Source organism: Haliotis cracherodii, unplaced genomic scaffold (genome assembly GCF_022045235.1).
Source record: "Haliotis cracherodii isolate W230 unplaced genomic scaffold, xgHalCrac1.p SCAF_15, whole genome shotgun sequence".
NCBI lineage: Eukaryota > Metazoa > Mollusca > Gastropoda > Lepetellida > Haliotidae > Haliotis > Haliotis cracherodii.
Genome location: NW_027266270.1, coordinates 1835975 through 1855832, shown reverse-complemented (window position 1 = coordinate 1855832; position 19858 = coordinate 1835975). Strand labels below are relative to the sequence as shown.

At 41.7% G+C, this 19858-nt stretch overlaps 1 protein-coding gene across 4 annotated transcripts; it reads right to left on the bottom strand.

The window, feature by feature from the left end:
• Positions 1-2702: 2702 nt before the first annotated feature.
• On the bottom strand, positions 2703-19256 carry LOC139462169 (uncharacterized). Of its 4 annotated transcripts, none has more exons than XM_071243704.1 (10): positions 19068-19256; positions 15450-15556; positions 14615-14674; positions 14105-14179; positions 10051-10125; positions 9367-9437; positions 8786-8864; positions 8397-8431; positions 3919-7678; positions 2703-3438 (listed from the first exon to the last, which is right to left on the bottom strand). In XM_071243704.1, exons 2-10 carry the CDS (start codon positions 15514-15516, stop codon positions 3431-3433), a joined length of 4230 nt encoding a protein of 1409 aa, XP_071099805.1. In that variant the 5' UTR covers positions 15517-15556; positions 19068-19256; the 3' UTR covers positions 2703-3430. The 4 variants fall into 4 exon arrangements, with proteins under 4 accessions (XP_071099805.1, XP_071099807.1, XP_071099806.1 ...); XM_071243706.1 differs by having other exon boundaries at positions 8786-8861; XM_071243705.1 differs by having other exon boundaries at positions 15450-15549.
• Positions 19257-19858: the final 602 nt, after the last annotated feature.

Sequence of the window (19858 nt, the reverse complement as noted above, 5' to 3'; positions counted from 1 at the left end):
TAGTGAATCATAAATGGCGTGACAATCGAGTCTGCTTTTGGTAGGTTTCTAATGTAATGATTTTCTTATGTAATAAAATATTATCTCCACGACTGTACATGGTGTGTCTCTTAAAACTATAATATGCGTTATACGTATGTTGTAAAAAAGTTCCTTGTTTAATATCTCGTGTACGTTATGACATTCATGATTTACTATTTTATTGGCTGACACATTGTAATTTTCATGTTCCATACCGTAGTCTCTCCTGTCGTTGCGTTACTCATTCAGGTTCCCAATCTCAGAGCCGTTATTCGGCCACAAGTCAGTAAAAAGTCATAATTTGGAATCAAAATTTCCTTATTCATGGTGGGTTCAGTTGTCATGGGAGCATGTGACGTCATCCACTGTGACATGACGGCGTAGCATTCCAGAGTGACGTCATGTTAGTCTCACAACTGCTTACGTACACGTAGAAAGAGAGTGCGACGGACGATTACCCATAAGTATTTGCACCCGGTTTCGAATCCCGACACGGGTACAATGTGTTGCGTGTGGATTCCCAAATTGAAACAACATGTTACAATGGCAGTACACAATAAAGTGGTAGTAGATATTCAATAAGAGTATATAAAATGATGACAGTGGTCAGTACCAAATACAAAAATACGGTGGTGATAGCACAAGTCAGTGATATCATTTTCACCCAACGGCGACAGTGGTAAAGTTTCCGATGTGGGCCTTGGCAGGGAATCAGGTTGATGGTTGATCTTCACACGAAGGCTGGTTTTGATGTAATGAAACGTGAGATATAATGGGTGAGAGATACATGAGATACGCTCTTGTCCCCTTAGTTAGAGTCTAACTAGCTTCTGAAAAAAGTCCACACAGTGCCATCACATCGCATAATATTCCACACGTTTCCACGGTATTCCGGAAGTTTACACATCACACTAGCATCTTAATATAGTAACTTCCTCACCACTGCTTACAATAAAGAGTACTACAGTTCTGACAACTAACTATTGTCCAAACACAATGCAATGAATTTCTACCGGTCATTATTTGACAATAAAAAACACTGCCATATGATATTATTGTATTTGCAAATGTGGCTGAGGATATGGATACAATGAGAAAAGCCACAAAACCTAAGGTGCCCTGAAAAGTTCCCTCCCTTGGAAAGTAGAAGCAAGATTTAATTAAGTGTACTTAAAATACGGCCCCCTGGAGATCTAGCTGGATATAAAGACGAACGAATTATTCATGTTTAACTGTTAAATAGATTTGAGTGTTTCCTGTTGATTAGTGAATTCATAACGTCATCATATTTTGTTTGAGTGTCAGAGTTATACAGGAAGTATCTTACAACTGTTTAACGCATCCACATACTCAGGACGAAAATTTATTTTTTCTTCGTGGCATGATTTGAAAGGTGTTTAGTGTTGTAGAATTGCGTCCTTTGAATATACCTGGATCCGCTAAACGTTAGTTCTATTCCCATATTTTCCCGATTAGGATCTCTGGTCTGTAACGCATATTTCCTCGATTAGGATCCTTGGTCTGTAACCTATATATTCCCAATTAGGATCCTTGGTCTAGACCTATATATTCCCAATTAGGATCCTTGGTCTGTAATCTATATATTCCCATTTAGGATCCTTAGTCTGTAACCTATACTTTCCCAATTAGGATCCTTGGTCTAGACCTATATATTCCCAATTAGGATCATTGGTCTGTAACCTATATATTCCCAATTAAGATCCTTGTGTACATTTTCCTTACATTATGATCCTTAGTCTGTAACCAATCTTTGAGATTTCAATTGATAAATCTGGGATTTCCTCCACATATACAGACGTAATGTAAAGAAACCAAAAACTGAAATGATGTTGGCCATGGGTCATGTCCTTTTACTGATAGAATCCTCCAAACGAAGTTTCTGCTTCGTCCTTATATACGATCCACAGTTTGCCATACCCGTGTGCGTGGTTTAAATACCTTTAAAAATCCGACTTGCTATTTTCACAGCCTAGTTTCACATTGAAAGACACACATATAGTTTATGCATAGTGATTATTTAATCAGAACTTACCCCTGGTATAATTTGATTATCATTTTTTATGCAGCACAGGTTAGACCAAATTTAGGGTCAAATTTGTTGTTAACACCCAAGTCGTGACTGAGTGAGTATGCACGATGACGTTAACGCCACATTAAACAGGATTTCCGATTTATCAGGGTTATCGTTAAAGTGGTGAATGCCTTCGAGTTTACCACTTCAGAGCACGGACAAAGAGCTAGCAAACAAAGAATCGTAATCAGGGCAACTCCGCCCCTTCAAGGAATGTTATACATCCAGCCAGTGTCCATGCAGGAAGCAAAGGCACTGTAAGTCCCCATGGTCCCTGGTATGGTGTTCTCCCTTTAGTTACTGACGATCTCTAGCCCATTTTTATAATGTATTGTTCAGAGTAGTCACATTTTTATGATAACATGCTAGTTTTAAATCTGTATCTGTGATAGACTAGTACTTTTACTGTCCTTTGTTGACAGATTTTAATATCTATGTGAATGTATTATTACTGTATAACTTGATTTAGTCACTATATGGCTGAAATATTGCCGATGTGACTTTAAATCTTAACTCACTCACTCACTCACTCACTCACTCACTCACTCCGCCCCTTCAAAGAGTGAGTACTGACAATACACAAAGGAAGAACACTGGGTATGGTTTATTTTAACTACACAGGTCTACATGAAGATGTATGTTTCGAGAAATACAATACTGACGTGCATTCACAGACAGGTTACGTCATATTCAAAATTAATAAAACGAAAATGATTGCTGACTCCAGATATTACGCCCCACAAGGTTGAACATAAGTTTCACTGTACAGAAGCTTAAACTGTGACATGCGTATTTGATTGAAATACAAAAAATAAGAAGCCTAAGTTTTTAAGAAGCCTAAGTTTCACTGACACAGTGAGGCTGATGAAGAAACTGCATATACTGCATGGCAGCTATCATACTTTTCAAAGTTGGGCTACCAGTAGTAAACTAACGTAACATAGTTTTAAAAGATTTATCTTCATATAAAGTAAAATAAAGACAAGACAATTCTGACCGGACAGATTAAACAATGTTGGCTAGTGATCTGTTGGCTGCCGTGTTAGTGTACACCGGGGAATATCGACACTTTTTGTGAGCAAAATACTAACAAAGTAATACTTTTTATATTAATACTAAAACAAATAATAACCCCTTAAAATTGTAATAACAACAGTACAACTGCAATCAAACCGACGAGATCACGTGAAATGGAATACAATCGTGCCTTAGACACAGTTTTGTGTCAGTGTCAATTTTAATACAAACGGATTTCACATGCAGGCAAGTACACAGAACCCTCAGAACCTTCCAAGATGTCAAGAGGACTTGCTATCATTAGGCATCTAAAATATAAACAATAAGGAAAAATCAAAGTTTTATAAACAATTCAAATTAATATATTTTTATGTTTTGGAATGTCTTTAAAGTATAAAGCAACATTGTGCATACCACAGATACACTGCAAGGCAAATATTAATATTAAATGTTCTGCTCGGATAAATGTTTCAAATGAGCACACATGCAATGGTACAAAGCATTTAGTTATTTTCCTTTCCTACTGAAGCATAATTTGGGAAAGCCATCCAAGTACAGAACATATATTTATGCAATTAGTCGTAAAAGTAAAAGAAGTTCACACTAAACATTTTATTTCATAAAAGAAAAGTAAATAGCTTAGAGGGGAAACTCATCTACCCAAGCTATCACCTAAATCATATTCATCTTTCTTTTTTCAGAAAATTATCGTCGTAAAAAAAAGAATCATACAAAACACTTTATTTCATTAAAGAAACATAAATATCTCAGGTGAAAAACTCATCTACCTTCAGAAAATTCTCTCTTCTCCAATGGAGCAGAGGCCTCTTGGGGTCCAAGCAGGTTCAAGAATGGAATTTTTTCAGGACTCTTCTTCGTTGCAGTATTAGAAACGCCTGGAGTAAACAGCCTGTACCAAACTCTAACAGGTGCCAGTAGCCAATGTGCTAGAAGAGGTGTAACACGATCCACATAGCAGGAAGCAAGCACACCATCCACCACTAGGGTACCACACAGTGTATAGGGGGCATATAGACCTCTTCCGCTTGTCAAACTGACAGAAAGAACCTCCTCTGGTACCAGAATGCCGTCCTCCCCTAACACTAGCGCAGTTTCACCAGTTTCTATAGCTATTGCAGCTTTAGTGCTTTTCATGCAGACAGATTTTCCAATGTGGACATGGTGATTTGGAGAAACTTTCAATATCCTTGATTTTGTGGATATCTCCACAAACGTGTTGTGTCCGTATTGCTGTCTGTGGCCAAACCGATACACAGGGCTGTACACAGGCATGCCATTTCGATCATAGCAAAGGAGTTTGTCACCTATGTTGACTTCTGATACGGAAACAATTTGTCCTGTGAATAATTGGACCAAAGACTCGCCCGGGAAACAAGCATTCATTTCTGCAAACTTTTTGCCAAAATGTACAAGACATGCCTCGTCTAGCTGCTTCTTTTGACTGGTCAGCCGTTCAGATTTTATCATCAGTTCACATCCCTGTTCTTCAAGTTTTCTTTGATGAATAATTTCATTCATAGTCTCTTGCATCATCTCCTCTGAAGCGAACTTGGCTCTGTCAAGAGCATTCGTCATCATCAAAGTGAGAGCCATTATATTATCATCATTCCAATTCACCTCCAACCTGTGGCGTTTTGTTTTAAGAATTTGATTAACTTGCTGGTGTGATGCCATCAGCTCTTCCCGGGTGATAGTTTCCATCTCTCTTCTGAAGATGGCTTGTAAGGTCCTGAGCTCTATCATCAGTTGCCATTCCTTCTCTAACCTCAGCTGTTTCATGGGCCTATTCCACTCATTTTCCCTGTTTGTTAGTATATCCGTCATTTCCTGATCCCACTTGGATATAATGTCGAGGATTTCCCTTTGAGCTTCCTCTTTCCATGACTGCATGTTGGCTGCCTGGTGCCTCCCAACTACACCTCTAATGTCCCTGAGTTTCCTCTTCATTCCATCATCAAATACGTCTTGCCAGTATTTGTATACTTCATCAACATATATATCCATCTCTCTTCTAAAGGCTATTGTGTGCTTGAGAACTTCAGCATCCATGTGTTTATCGTTTTGCTCCTCCTGAGAGCAATGTTTGTGTGACAGATTCCTCCTAAAGTTGTCTGTCATGCTCTCAAACAGCTTTTGTTCTTCTGTCAGCCATGCATGTTCTTGGTCGTTTCGCTTGATGTACATCGTCTCCTCAAAAGTCTGTTTCACTCTGATGATATCTTCCTCACAGATCCTAAAATCAACATTTCTGGAAAGTGGCTTTATTATTTCTTTCCACTTTAGTTCAAATTTATACCTGATATTTTCTACTTTAGAACTCCATTTCTCTTCAAAATCAGTCCAGTCATGTAGCAAAGTGTTCCGCTTTGAAATGTTCTTTTTGAGTGTTTCATCAATCTGTCTTTCCACAACTTCAGCATATCCTTGAGTTAACTGATGCACTTTTTGTTCCCATGAATGACTTTGTTTCGTCATTGTTTCTTTCAATGTTTGTGTCCACTTTTCGTTTGCGACGAGGTAAATTTTATTTAAACGATGTTTGAAATCTCTCGCCTGACTTTCAACAGTGGTCCTTGTTGTATTTCTCCATCTGTTCATAGATGTATGTCTTTGTTCCTCTATGTTCTGCATCATTGACCGCTGCCATACATCCCCATTCATCACATTCATCGAACGAAGCGTCAGGTTTGCGATGTTTTCATCCCATGTTTCTTGACTGGTGGCGCCTCTTCTTGTCAATGTTTCTGACAGTCTCTGAAGTAGAGACGTCCCATGATTCAACATTTCTTTTTCGGCAAGTTTCATGATGTCATCAATCTGTCTTATCTTCTCTTCTTTCTTGAACTTAGCCTGTATCTCAGTAACATGTGATCCAATTTCTTTTTGGGTGTCAAGCTTCCACTTCCTTTCTCGGTAGGATTTCTCGAGAACCAGTGATTGGTGTGTTTCTTCATATTTTTCATTCCATTTAGCATCAAGCTTCTTCTGCCAATCTTCCTCATTCTGTTGTCTTATTTTATGGATCATTTCTTCAAATTGCCTTTTTCTTTCAGAAAGTATATCAGTAATGCTGTTTCTCCATAGTAGCTCCTTGCTATCCTGAACAGTGTCCATTTCGTCCCTCCAGTTATCCAGATGTGTTTTAGCCTCAAACATTTCCTTCACCTTCTCTATGGCAACTTCTTTCATTTCAGAAATAACCTTGTCACTGGTTGAAAGATGTTCAGCTCTTCTGTCTTCCATATCCTGTAACCATTCGTTCTCAAATTCTGAAACTGTATTCTTTGTGAAACCCCTCAGAGTTTTATTCCTTTTGCAAAGCACCTCAGAGACCTTATTCTCCCACATCATTATGTTGGATTTCTTCTTTTCATTTAGTTTCTCCTTGAACTCATTCCAACATTCCTTCAAACTCCCATCATTCTCAGCATCAGATTCAAATATTTCTGCAAGGTCACTCTCTGAAGTTCTCATGTCATCGTCTGTATTCAGTTCTAACTTCAGTTCCTGGTCTTTCTCCAATGATGCAGAGAACAGTTTTTCGTTGTTTTCACAAATGTTTTCAACTTCTTGGACCCAAACCTTTTGCCATTGTTCCATGTGTATGGACAATGACTCCCTCAACTTTGTTTCAGATTCATTTCTTTCTTTCGTCACGATATCATTCAACTTCCTCCCAAAGTGTTCAGCCTTTAACAACTGTTGCTGTTTTATCTCTCTCATTCTACTTAAGCTCTCAGCCTTTTCTTTCTGCAGTTTGTCTATTTGATCAGTCTGTAACTGTTTGTCAAGCTCTGCTTGTTCTATACACAGCTGCTTGCGCAGTGACTTGTCAGTCTCCTCTATTCCCATATGCAACTCCTTTGCATCTTTAAAATAATCATTATTGTACTTCCTACCATTGTTGCATCTCCTGAGGTAGTCAATGATTTCCATTAGTTTTGATACCTGATGGAAAGATTCCTCTTCAGCCTCCGAGTATTTGAATTTGTTGTTGAAAAGTACAACCCGATGTTTGCATTCAGTGATAAGATTCTTTAAGAAGTCGTCAGCATCTTCGAAAATGAAATCTTCAAATGGTTCTTCACTGTCATAATTATCTCCATATGTGAACACGATCACAACATGTTTGGAGAATATGTCCTGTCCAAAGAGCTTCCGTATTTCATGAACAGCTTTTCTTTCTTCCTCTGTCATACGGTTACCAAATTTGAGAATGAGTAAAACAGCATCATACCCATCCGGACACAGGTAAATAGCAGATCCTATCTCCTGCAAGCATTCTTTCGGATGTCTCGTGTCCATATTACCAGGTGTATCAACCAGGTATATTTCTCGTCCTGCTATAAGTCCGTGTTCAAGTTGGCACTTCTTTGTCAGAGATTTTGTTCCAGGAGAAGACTTGAAAAGTTGATTTTTCCCGAAAATAGTATTTCCTGTTGCACTTTTTCCATTACCCGTTTTGCCAACAAGAACAATGCTGAGCGGCTCCCCTTCAGTCAGGTGACAATTTGGTCTGAAGGTGGGCTGAAAATACATATGGAGTGGAACATTACACAGAAGAGTGATATATAGTTTTAAAAGAACTGATTGTAGTAGTTAGTTTCAGGCTGGGTTCTAGGTTTTATGGATGTGCTTGTGACGGGTGTTCATGATGTAGTTGGAATTGTGCTATGATTATAGAAAGGGTGTAGTTGCACAATGTTGCAAGATTATCTTTAAGGATATGGGTTAAAGTTTTGTTTTTCACATCAATAAATCGTATTCCCAAATAATTTTTCTTTGTGAATGAGGCTGGCTTTGTTTAAAAATTGATTGTGGTATAACCACATCATTTCTTTTTCTGATAATACCACACATGTTTTGAATCCACACACATGGTCACTCACTACACATTATTCTTAGGTATTCGTAAGTCAACAGCTGTTGAATATATGCATACGCTATGGCATACGGAATATCCCTAAAACCTTCCTTTCTGCTTTCTTTGCAGTCGACTTATGCATACAATTAGAAGGATCTCTTTAACTTATATCCGATCGGTAGGCTGAAATAAGACAATGTAATGAATGAACGCACAGCTTTGCATCTTTCTTGGAAAGTCTAGTCAAAGTGTTACTCTCACACATCGATTTGATTCTGTTTAAAACTTATTTACCAATTCTTGACACTATGCTTATCGTGTTTTCAAAATAAATCAGATCAATGGGTATTCTACTTATTAGGTTATAATCATACAACTCACTGTTGCCTTGGTTTGCAGTTGCCTTCCTTCAGTACCTAACATGAGAAAGAAACATGAGTATTAGACAATGATATTATAAGTGATCGTGATGAAATACATAATCAACGAGCTTTAAAGCTTGACATAGGCCTTGAATATTAGATTGTGCTAATGTGAACGTAGAGCTGTGTCTTTAGTCGTGCAAGGATTTTAAACATGGGTTCCAATCCTCATTGGCCTTCATCTTTGATCGGTCAGAACCATGTCAAAGGTTGCCAAAATGGCATACGTGTACGACCTGCGTCCCTTTGGGTCTTCCTTCCGCATTTGGCTGTCACTGAGTCATACGACAAAAATTAACCAACCTCATGCGCACGGACGTGTTCGTGTTAAGCTGTGTGTGTACTAACCTGTGGCCAGTTCAAGGTGTATGTTTGTACAGCCAATCATGGAAATGGTCATGGGAGTTGGGGGATTCGTGGAGACCTGCTGAAACCAAATACGATTCAGATTGTTTAGGATATCAGAACATATTCAGGAAAAGACATTTAAACGTGTTGTCCATCTTCAATATTCAAATGTCAGAAATATTTATTGGCATGCACATACATACTTTCAAGGAGGACAAATAACTGAATTGAATTTGTTCTGATAAAATACTGATCAAAATTAATGGATATAGTGAATGCGGTGTCATGTGAATGGATAACCGAAAATTTCAAATCCATTTCAACAACGTTAATCAACCAATCAATTAACAGAATACACTCCCGTTCGTTTTAAAATATTTCTCGAAAGGAGATATCACTGGAGTTCTACAAAGCCTCTGCATGTTGTGGTTTCCATTTCCTCTTTCCTTGCGAGAGAAAGAAAAACACCCTAAAGCTTAGGCATGAACATTTTTATTTTAATGAAAAGTATCATAATTAATATTTCTTTATCAACAATAATATGGAAGCAGCCAGATAAATGATGGTAAAACAGCTTCTACCGTTGCCCTTGGTGTTGTTTGACTCATGTCATCTCTAGCACACCTGGAACTGCGTATACTCCCTCCACTATCTAAACAGAAAAAAATAGTTCCCGTACAGATGCTGAATTACTTGACATGTGAATAATTCATGCTTCCACCATCACTCGGAGAAGAAAACTGGCGTTACATCTGTAGGAATCCTACATAAATAACAGTGGAGTATTTTATGTCATCAGAAAAGACTGAATTATTCATTTCAAATCAAGATTAACGTCAAATCAGTCACACACTTCAGTAAGTCTAGATGTATCGGTACACATTTAGTCACACACTTCAGTAAGTCTAGATGTATCGGTACACATTAAGTCACACACTTCAGTAAGTCTAGATGTATCGGTACACATTTAGTCACACACTTCAGTAAGTCTAGATGTATCGGTACACATTTAGCCACACACTTCAGTAAGTCTAGATGTATCGGTACACATTTAGTCACATACTTCAGTAAGTCTAGATGTATCGGTACACATTTAGTCACACACTTCAGTAAGTCTAGATGTATCGGTACACATTAAGTCACACACTTCAGTAAGTCTAGATGTATCGGTACACATTTAGCCACACACTTCAGCAAGTCTAGATGTATCGGCACACATTTAGTCACACACTTTAGCAAGTCTAGATGTATCGGTCCACATTTACCTGCAACCTGTTTGGGGACTGTAGACTCCTCCGTGGCGGCTGGCACTGACGGGGCGTTCAGCGATCCCTTGACCTCTGTAGTAAGTGGGAACAACAGAGGTACAGAAGCTCACTGGATGTAGTAACACTTCAGGAGAACGTGCTGAACTTCGATTATGTCAAGCATTATAGATATATGGATATAGTTTTAATGTACAGTATTCGAAAATTCATTTGTGGACATTTAATAATAATAATGTGCTGCCAAATTTTCCTTGAGCTTTTGGAGAAACAAACAATATGTTTCAGGTGAACTGTGCAACACCGGTTGGCAAGGATAAGGAATATATCACTAAAACTGTTTAATAATGTTAGAAAGTAATATAGGTTACTAGATGGTGAACATTCAGATAATTTGACAAACATCAAGCTTCTACCATTCCTACCTATTATTCAAATACATATATGTGATAGTCAAGGGAGAGGTGCAGTTTATCTATCTATCTACTTAACTCTGGTTCGACATACTGTTAACTTCTTATCAATCTACATTACGTATTGTCACAAACCCTCCCATGACCGACTGACAATCTCCCTCCTCTCATCACCCAACAACCAGATACACGTCAGCTCCAATGACATCACCCAACAACCAGATACACATCAACTCCAATGACATCACCCAACAACCAGATACACGTCAGCTCCCATGACATCACCCAACAACCAGATACACATCAACTCCAATGACATCACCCAACAACCAGATACACGTCAGCTCCAATGACATCACCCAACAACCAGATACACATCAGCTCCAATGACATCACCCAACAACCAGATACACATCAGCTCCAATGACATCACCCAACAACCAGATACACATCAGCTCCAATGACATCACCCTACAACCAGATACACATCATCTCCAATGACATCACCCAACAACCAGATACACATCATCTCCAATGACATCACCCTACAACCAGATACACATCATCTCCAATGACATCACCCAACAACCAGATACACGTCAGCTCCAATGACATCACCCAACAACCAGAAACACGTCAGCTCCAATGACATCACCCAACAACCAGATACACGTCAGCTCCAATGACATCACCCAACAACCAGATACACATCATCTCCAATGACATCACCCTACAACCAGATACACGTCAGCTCCAATGACATCACCCAACAACCAGATACACATCAGCTCCAATGACATCATCCAACAACCAGATACACATCAACTCCAATGACATCACCCAACAACCAGATACACATCAACTCCAATGACATCACCCAACAACCAGATACACATCAACTCCAATGACATCACCCAACAACCAGATACACGTCAGCTCCAATGACATCACCCAACAACCAGATACACATCATCTCCAATGACATCACCCAACAACCAGATACACGTCAGCTCCAATGACATCACCCACCAACCAGAAATACGTCAGCTCCAATGACATCACCCAACAACCAGATACACGTCAGCTCCAATGACATCACCCAACAACCAGATACACATCAGCTCCAATGACATCACCCAACAACCAGATACACATCAGCTCCAATGACATCACCCAACAACCAGATACACATCAGCTCCAATGACATCACCCAACAACAAGATACACGTCAACTCCAATGACATCACCCAACAACCAGATACACGTCAGCTCCAATGACATCACCCAACAACCAGATACACATCAGCTCCAATGACATCATCCAACAACCAGATACACATCAACTCCAATGACATCACCCAACAACCAGATACACATCAACTCCAATGACATCACCCAACAACCAGATACACATCAGCTCCAATGACATCACCCAACAACCAGATACACGTCAACTCCCATGACATCACCCAACAACCAGATACACATCAGCTCCAATGACATCACCCAACAACCAGAAACACGTCAACTCCAATGATATCACCCAACAACCAGATACACATCTGCTCCAATGACATCACCCTACAACCAGACACACGTCAGCTCCAATGACATCACCCAACAACCAGAAACACATCAGCTCCAATGAGATCACCCAACAACCAGATACACATCAGCTCCAATGACATCACCCAACAACCAGAAACACGTCAATTCCAATGACATCACCCAACAACCAGATACACATCAGCTCCAATGACATCACCCAACAACCAGATACACATCAACTCCAATGACATCACCCAACAACCAGATACACATCAGCTCCAATGACATCACCCAACAACCAGATACACATCAACTCCAATGACATCACCCAACAACCAGATACACATCAGCTCCAATGACATCACCCAACAACCAGATACACATCAACTCCAATGACATCATCCAACAACCAGATACACATCAACTCCAATGACATCACCCAACAACCAGATACACATCACCTCCCATGACATCACCCTACAACCAGATACACATCAACTCCAATGACATCACCCAACAACCAGATACACATCAGCTCCAATGACATCACCCAACAACCAGATACACATCAGCTCCAATGACATCACCCAACAACCAGATACACATCAGCTCCAATGACATCACCCAACAACCAGATACACATCAGCTCCAATGACATCACCCAACAACCAGAAACACGTCAACTCCAACGACATCACCCAACAACCAGATACACATCAGCTCCAATGACATCACCCAACAACCAGATACACATCAGCTCCAATGACATCACCCAACAACCAGATACACATCATCTCCAATGACATCACCCAACAACCAGATACACATCAGCTCCAATGACATCACCCAACAACCAGATACACATCAGCTCCAATGACATCACCCAACAACCAGATACACGTCAACTCCCATGACATCACCCAACAACCAGATACACATCAGCTCCAATGACATCACCCAACAACCAGAAACACGTCAACTCCAATGATATCACCCAACAACCAGATACACATCAGCTCCAATGACATCACCCTACAACCAGACACACGTCAGCTCCAATGACATCACCCAACAACCAGAAACACATCAGCTCCAATGAGATCACCCAACAACCAGATACACATCAGCTCCAATGACATCACCCAACAACCAGATACACGTCAACTCCCATGACATCACCCAACAACCAGATACACATCAGCTCCAATGACATCACCCAACAACCAGAAACACGTCAACTCCAATGACATCACCCAACAACCAGATACACATCAGCTCCAATGACATCACACAACAACCAGAAACACATCAACTCCAATGACATCACCCAACAACCAGATACACATCAGCTCCAATGACATCACCCAACAACCAGATACACGTCAACTCCAATGACATCACCCAACAACCAGATACACATCAGCTCCAATGACATCACCCAACAACCAGAAACACGTCAACTCCAATGACATCACCCAACAACCAGATACACATCAGCTCCAATGACATCACCCAACAACCAGATACACGTCAGCTCCCATGACATCACCCAACAACCAGATACACGTCAGCTCCAATGACATCACCCAACAACCAGATACACATCAACTCCAATGACATCACCCAACAACCAGAAACACATCAGCTCCAATGACATCACCCTACAACCAGATACACATCATCTCCAATGACATCACCCAACAACCAGATACACATCAGCTCCAATGACATCACCCAACAACCAGAAACACATCATCTCCAATGACATCACCCAACAACCAGATACACATCAGCTCCAATGACATCACCCTACAACCAGATACACGTCAGCTCCAATGACATCACCCAACAACCAGATACACATCAGCTCCAATGACATCACCCAACAACCAGATACACATCAACTCCAATGACATCACCCTACAACCAGATACACATCAGCTCCAATGACATCACCCAACAACCAGAAACACGTCAACTCCCATGACACATCACCAGACGCAAATGCGTGAGTTGAAATGATTGTTATAGATAATGGTACCTGCATCATGTAATCTGTACCACTGTACGGCGACATTTGCACTTTCACTTACCAGTGCTGTCAACAACCTGTTTCGGTGTGGTCGCATCAGGAGGTGACACTATGGAGTCATCACACGGCTCTCCCACTGAAAACGTTACGTTCACAATAATTGCCTTCCAAAATGATCTGTCAACGAAACGATGTAACACATAATCACTGTCAAATTTAATACCTCAGTTTAAATGTGGTAAGGGAATGGAATTTAATTGGCACCTTGCAGAAAAATGGAGCTCTGTTGGGTACAGGTTGATAAGGTCCCTGTACTTTTGCGGCTTCAGGGTGAAAACACGCAAGAGCACGCACGCACGCACGCACGAACGAACGAACGCACGCATGCACAAACGCACACGTGCACACTCATATGCACATGCATATGCACATGCACGCATAAACCCATTTTTAGAGGTTTCAAGGAAAGCACGCACGCACGTTCACGCACAAACACACGGACACACACAAGGCACGCGAGGAGGCACACACACACACAAACACACAAACACACACAAACACACACACGTACCTGCCGTGACTCTAGGGTGGACAACAGTCGGGGATATGCCGACAGTCATAGAGTCTATCACTGTGGAGGAATGTTTATAAAAATGTAGTGCACATAATTCATGGGGATTTCGCGTCCGACAAAGTATAGGGAGTTGCATCATTTCCTTACTTCCAAACGAATCTGCTCATAAATTTAAGCAATTATAATATGTGATGGGTATTGAGTATTTTGACTTGATTGGGACACTGGTGACCCAGTCTTCGAAGGCTGTATGATCCGCTGTGCAGGCTGCATCCCTCGGGTGTGCCAGAACCTAGTATCGGGAGTTCCAATCTATGTTTCCTGGCTTTTTTCAGAAACAAAGTCATGGGTTTCACTCAAATTAGCAAACATCTAAGACTTTACATCACGCCGTCACGCCGTATGCATACCGTATTTCCTCGATTAAACGCTGGATGTAGATTAAACGCCGGACACTTATTATTCACGGAGTTCTCTCGTAATACACTTCCGGGCGTTTAATCGAGGAATAACGGTAAGTAAAAATCGTTTCAAAGCGGTGTTTTACCGCTCGCTCTATGAATGCACGTGAACAAAAGCAACATTTCGTAAAAACTGTGTATCATTCTGTAACGGGAGAACATCACCTCACTGTTAATGGATAGTAACACGCAACATAATGCCACTCTACAGTGTACAGTTTGCTAGTGGTCGGAGGAGTCACAATTCAACTATGCAGAGTTGCGTCCCTTTGCTTCACCCGGTTCCGCTGATTTTGGTTGAAGCGTCCTTCCGTTATTGACCAGGTGACATTGAAGTGGACGAAGCAGAGAGTGAAATAATCTTCACCAACCTGCATCCGTTTGTAGACTCTCTTCTGTCGCCTCTCCTGTCGTCTCATTTCTCTTGGAATCCGCCATCGTCCCTCAATAGTTCATCCTCGTACACAAGACCTATTTCCTCAGAAATAACAAATTCCTATCATTATCAAAAATATTCTGGTAAACACGGTATAAGCGCGACTTCAGATTTTACCACTTTTTTAATGTGATTTTTGACGATTTTGATAAAATCAAATGGCTGAAACAGTATAAACGATGATCTTTCAAGGTACATATACAAACAACTGAGTAGACACACTAAGACAGGGTACCCCTTGTATCCTGGGTGGAGTGTACTGTGTCAGGAGTAGCCCTTCTACAACAGGGTAGACTGTACCGTGTCGGGGGTAGCCCTTCTACAACAGGGTAGACTGTACCGTGTCAGGGGTAGCCCTTCTACAACAGGGTAGACTATACCGTGTCGGGGGTAGCCCTTCTACAACAGGGTAGACTGTACCGTGTCAGGGGTAGCCCTTCTACAACAGGGTAGACTGTAACGTGTCGGGGGTAGCCCTTCTACAACAGGGTAGACTGTACTGTGTCAGGGGTAGCCCTTCTACAACAGGGTAGACTGTACCGTGTCGGGCGTAGCCCTTTCACAACAGGGTAGACTGTACCGTGTCGGGGGTAGCCCTTCTACAACAGGGTAGACTGTACCGTGTCGGGCGTAGCCCTTTCACAACAGGGTGGACTGTACCGTGTCAGGGGTAGCCCTTCTACAACAGGGTGGACTGTACCGTGTCAGGGGTAGCCCTTCTACAACAGGGTAGACTGTACCGTGTCAGGGGTAGCCCTTCTACAACAGGGTGGACTGTACCGTGTCAGGGGTTGCCCTTTTACAACAGGGTGGACTGTACTGTGTCGGGGTAGCCCTTCTACAACAGGGTAGACTGTACCGTGTCAGGGGTAGCCCTTCTACAACAGGGTGGACTGTACCGTGTCGGGGTAGCCCTTCTACAACAGGGTAGACTGTACCGTGTCAGGGGTAGTCCTTCTACAACAGGGTAGACTGTACCGTGTCAGGGGTAGCCCTTCTACAACAGGGTGGACTGTCCCGTGTCGGGGTTAGCCCTTCTACAACAGGGTGGACTGTACCATGTCATGGGTAGCCCTTCTACAACAGGGTAGACTGTACCGTGTCAGGGGTAGCCCTTCTACAACAGGGTAGACTGTACCATGTCATGGGTAGCCCTTTCACAACAGGGTAGACTGTACCGTGTCAGGGGTAGCCCTTCTACAACAGGGTAGACTGTACTGTGTCAGGGGTAGCCCTTCTACAACAGGGTAGACTGTACTGTGTCGGAGGTAGCCCTTCTACAACAGGGTAGACTGTACCGTGTCAGGGGTAGCCCTTCTACAACAGGGTAGACTGTACTGTGTCAGGGGTAGCCCTTCTACAACAGGGTAGACTGTACCGTGTCAGGGGTAGCCCTTCTACAACAGGGTAGACTGTACAGTGTCAGGGGTAGCCCTTCTACAACAGGGTAGACTGTACAGTGTCAGGGGTAGCCCTTCTACAACATGGTGGACTTACAGTGTCAGGGGTAGCCCTTCTACAACAGGGTGGACTGTACCGTGTCGGGGGTAGCCCTTCTACAACAGGGTGGACTGTACCGTGTCGGGGGTAGCCGTTCTACAACAGGGTAGACTGTACCGTGTCAGGGGTAGCCCTTCTACAACAGGGTGGACTGTCCCGTGTCAGGGGTAGCCCTTCTACAACAGGGTAGACTGTACCGTGTCGGGGGTAGCCCTTCTACAACAGGGTAGACTGTACCGTGTCGGGGGTAGCCCTTCTACAACAGGGTAGACTCTACCGTGTCGGGGGTAGCCCTTCTACAACAGGGTGGACTGTTACGTGTCGGGTAGTCCTTCTACAACAGGGTGGACTGTACCGTGTCGGGGGTAGCCCTTCTACAACAAGGTGGACTGTTACGTGTCGGGGGTAGCCCTTCTACAACAGGGTAGACTGCACTGTGTCGGGGGTAGCCCTTCTACAACAGGGTGGACTGTTACGTGTCGGGGGTAGCCCTTCAACAACAGGGTAGACTGTACAGTGTCAGGGGTACCACTTGTAAAGCTGACTTCAGTTGTTAACCGAATTAGACCATGGTTCGTAGCATTCTTTACCGAGACCGAAATACTCTGTCACGGAGCTACTGTATCTCTCATTGAAGGTGGGATCTGATTTCCATTGCCTTGACAAAGATCGTGACGCTCGAGTTGTTTGTCGCGCAATGTGTAGCTCAGGTTTCTCGGGAAGAGTAAATTTAATCGATAAATTAATTCTTTTGTTCATTCGTGAGTGCATTGTACCCTTGTGTGGAATCGAACCCGGGTTTTCTGCGTGACGAGCGATTGCTTAAACAATAAGGCTACCCCATCGCCCGTTTTGTTTATTCAAAACCCCAGATTCTCAGAGTCAAAAAAGCTACAACAAACTATATTTTTCTATCACGAATATATACATACGTTGAGAGAGTAATATTCATCTTCTATTTCATTTTTACAAATTGGGCATATTCTAAAGGAATATCAACAGCCAATCAGCTAACTTCATTTAATCTAAGACCAGGCCTAAATTTAGATTATTGCGAATATTCTATACATTCAGAACTGTTCAAAGAAACTTTTAAATTCCCTAAATACCACATATGCAGAGGACAAAAGTTTACTGTGATTGTCAGGTGTGTCTTGAAGTACATGTGAACACTTTTAGGAAAGCCGTGTCATTGTTCCACTCTGCGCTCAGCAATATTCCAGCTATATGACGTCGGTCTGTTGATAACCGAGAGTGGACCAGACAATCCAGTGATCAACATCATGAACATCTATCTACACATGGGATACAGTGACATGCATCAACCAAATCAGCGAGCATGATCACCCTTTAATTATGCACATCTAGTAGGTCAACAGGGTGCTTATCCTACTTCGTCGTTTCCTTACAAAGATTAAATACAACAAAAATAATTATCAAGGCCTATTATCTGTCACCAACACAGGGCCTCCGTGTCAGTCGACCGGCGGTATCTGCGTGACGTGCGGCCACACTACTAGGGGTACCTATTCTGTTGTGAGGTTATCACAGTGCATATCATAACTATGGAAGCCTAGATGGGACATTGTCGCGTTGTCGCATTGTCGTATTGTTGCGTCGTCGCCATTACAAACAAAGCAAAAAGGATTAGAAGCCAAAAAGTCTTTAAAAATATAAATTTACTTTATTTTTTTCAATCCTATCATTTTCAGTCGCTGGGTGACGAAATATACAAATGTTTGGAATTCGTTATCATAATATACTAAATGCAAAAATAGTTGTAAAATTACTGAAATATTTTGGCGTTTGGTAACTTGCCTTAGTGAAAATTACAGCCATTTCACACTGACTGATTCTACACATTGACTGTAACATATATACGTTCTGCCTGACGCCGGGTTTAGATGCGGTTAGGTAACAGGGGAGGAATAACAACATTACTTCCTTCAAACACACACTAGATCCGGCGTAGGATATAAATGTGTCACCATGCACGACGCTCCTCTGACTGTCGGCACGTGCCAGGTCATAATTTAATCGAGTAAAAACCTACCAAAGTGTCACCCAAACTATTGTTCCAAAGAGACGGTACTCCATCACTGCACAGAAGCCATGACTGATCGCCCCGTCCTCCTACTTTGCACGAGACTTTGCTGTGAGTGCTTCCCCGAAGAGGTCCCCTGCACACGTTTGCGCTATAAATAACACATTGCAACAGATAAGGTATTTCCTCGCTATAGCAGTCGATAGGAAGGAGTGGTCGCGAGGATTGAAATGTAAAGCTTCAAATAAGACAGCGGTAAACACGAGATTAGGCTAGTATGCACATGTCATATATAACACAACACACACATATGACACGCGAATCTACAGTTGGCTACAATAGGTATTTTAGTGAAAGGTTTTCTTTCCGAAAGTTAGATGAAAAACTATGTGTGTGAATGTTGCGTGTTTTTACCGACAGTTGAATGTATACAGGCATAGTTTTATAGTTTTGCAGTTTACTGTTTTACAATCGCCAAAAACAGCTTATGCAGACTTCCTAGCAGTCAGTACAGGTAACAATCACAACAGTTGGTAGAGGTAAAAATCACAACACTCAGTACAAGTAACAATCACAACAGTCAGTACAGGTAACAATCACAACAGTTGGTACACGTAACAATCACAATAGTCAGTACAGGTAATGATCACAACAATCAGTACAGGTAACAATGATAACAGACAGTGCAGGTAACAATCACAACAGTCAGTACACGTAACAATCACAATAGTCAGTACAGGTAATGATCACAACAATCAGTACAGGTAACAATCATAACAGACAGTGCAGGTAACAATCAC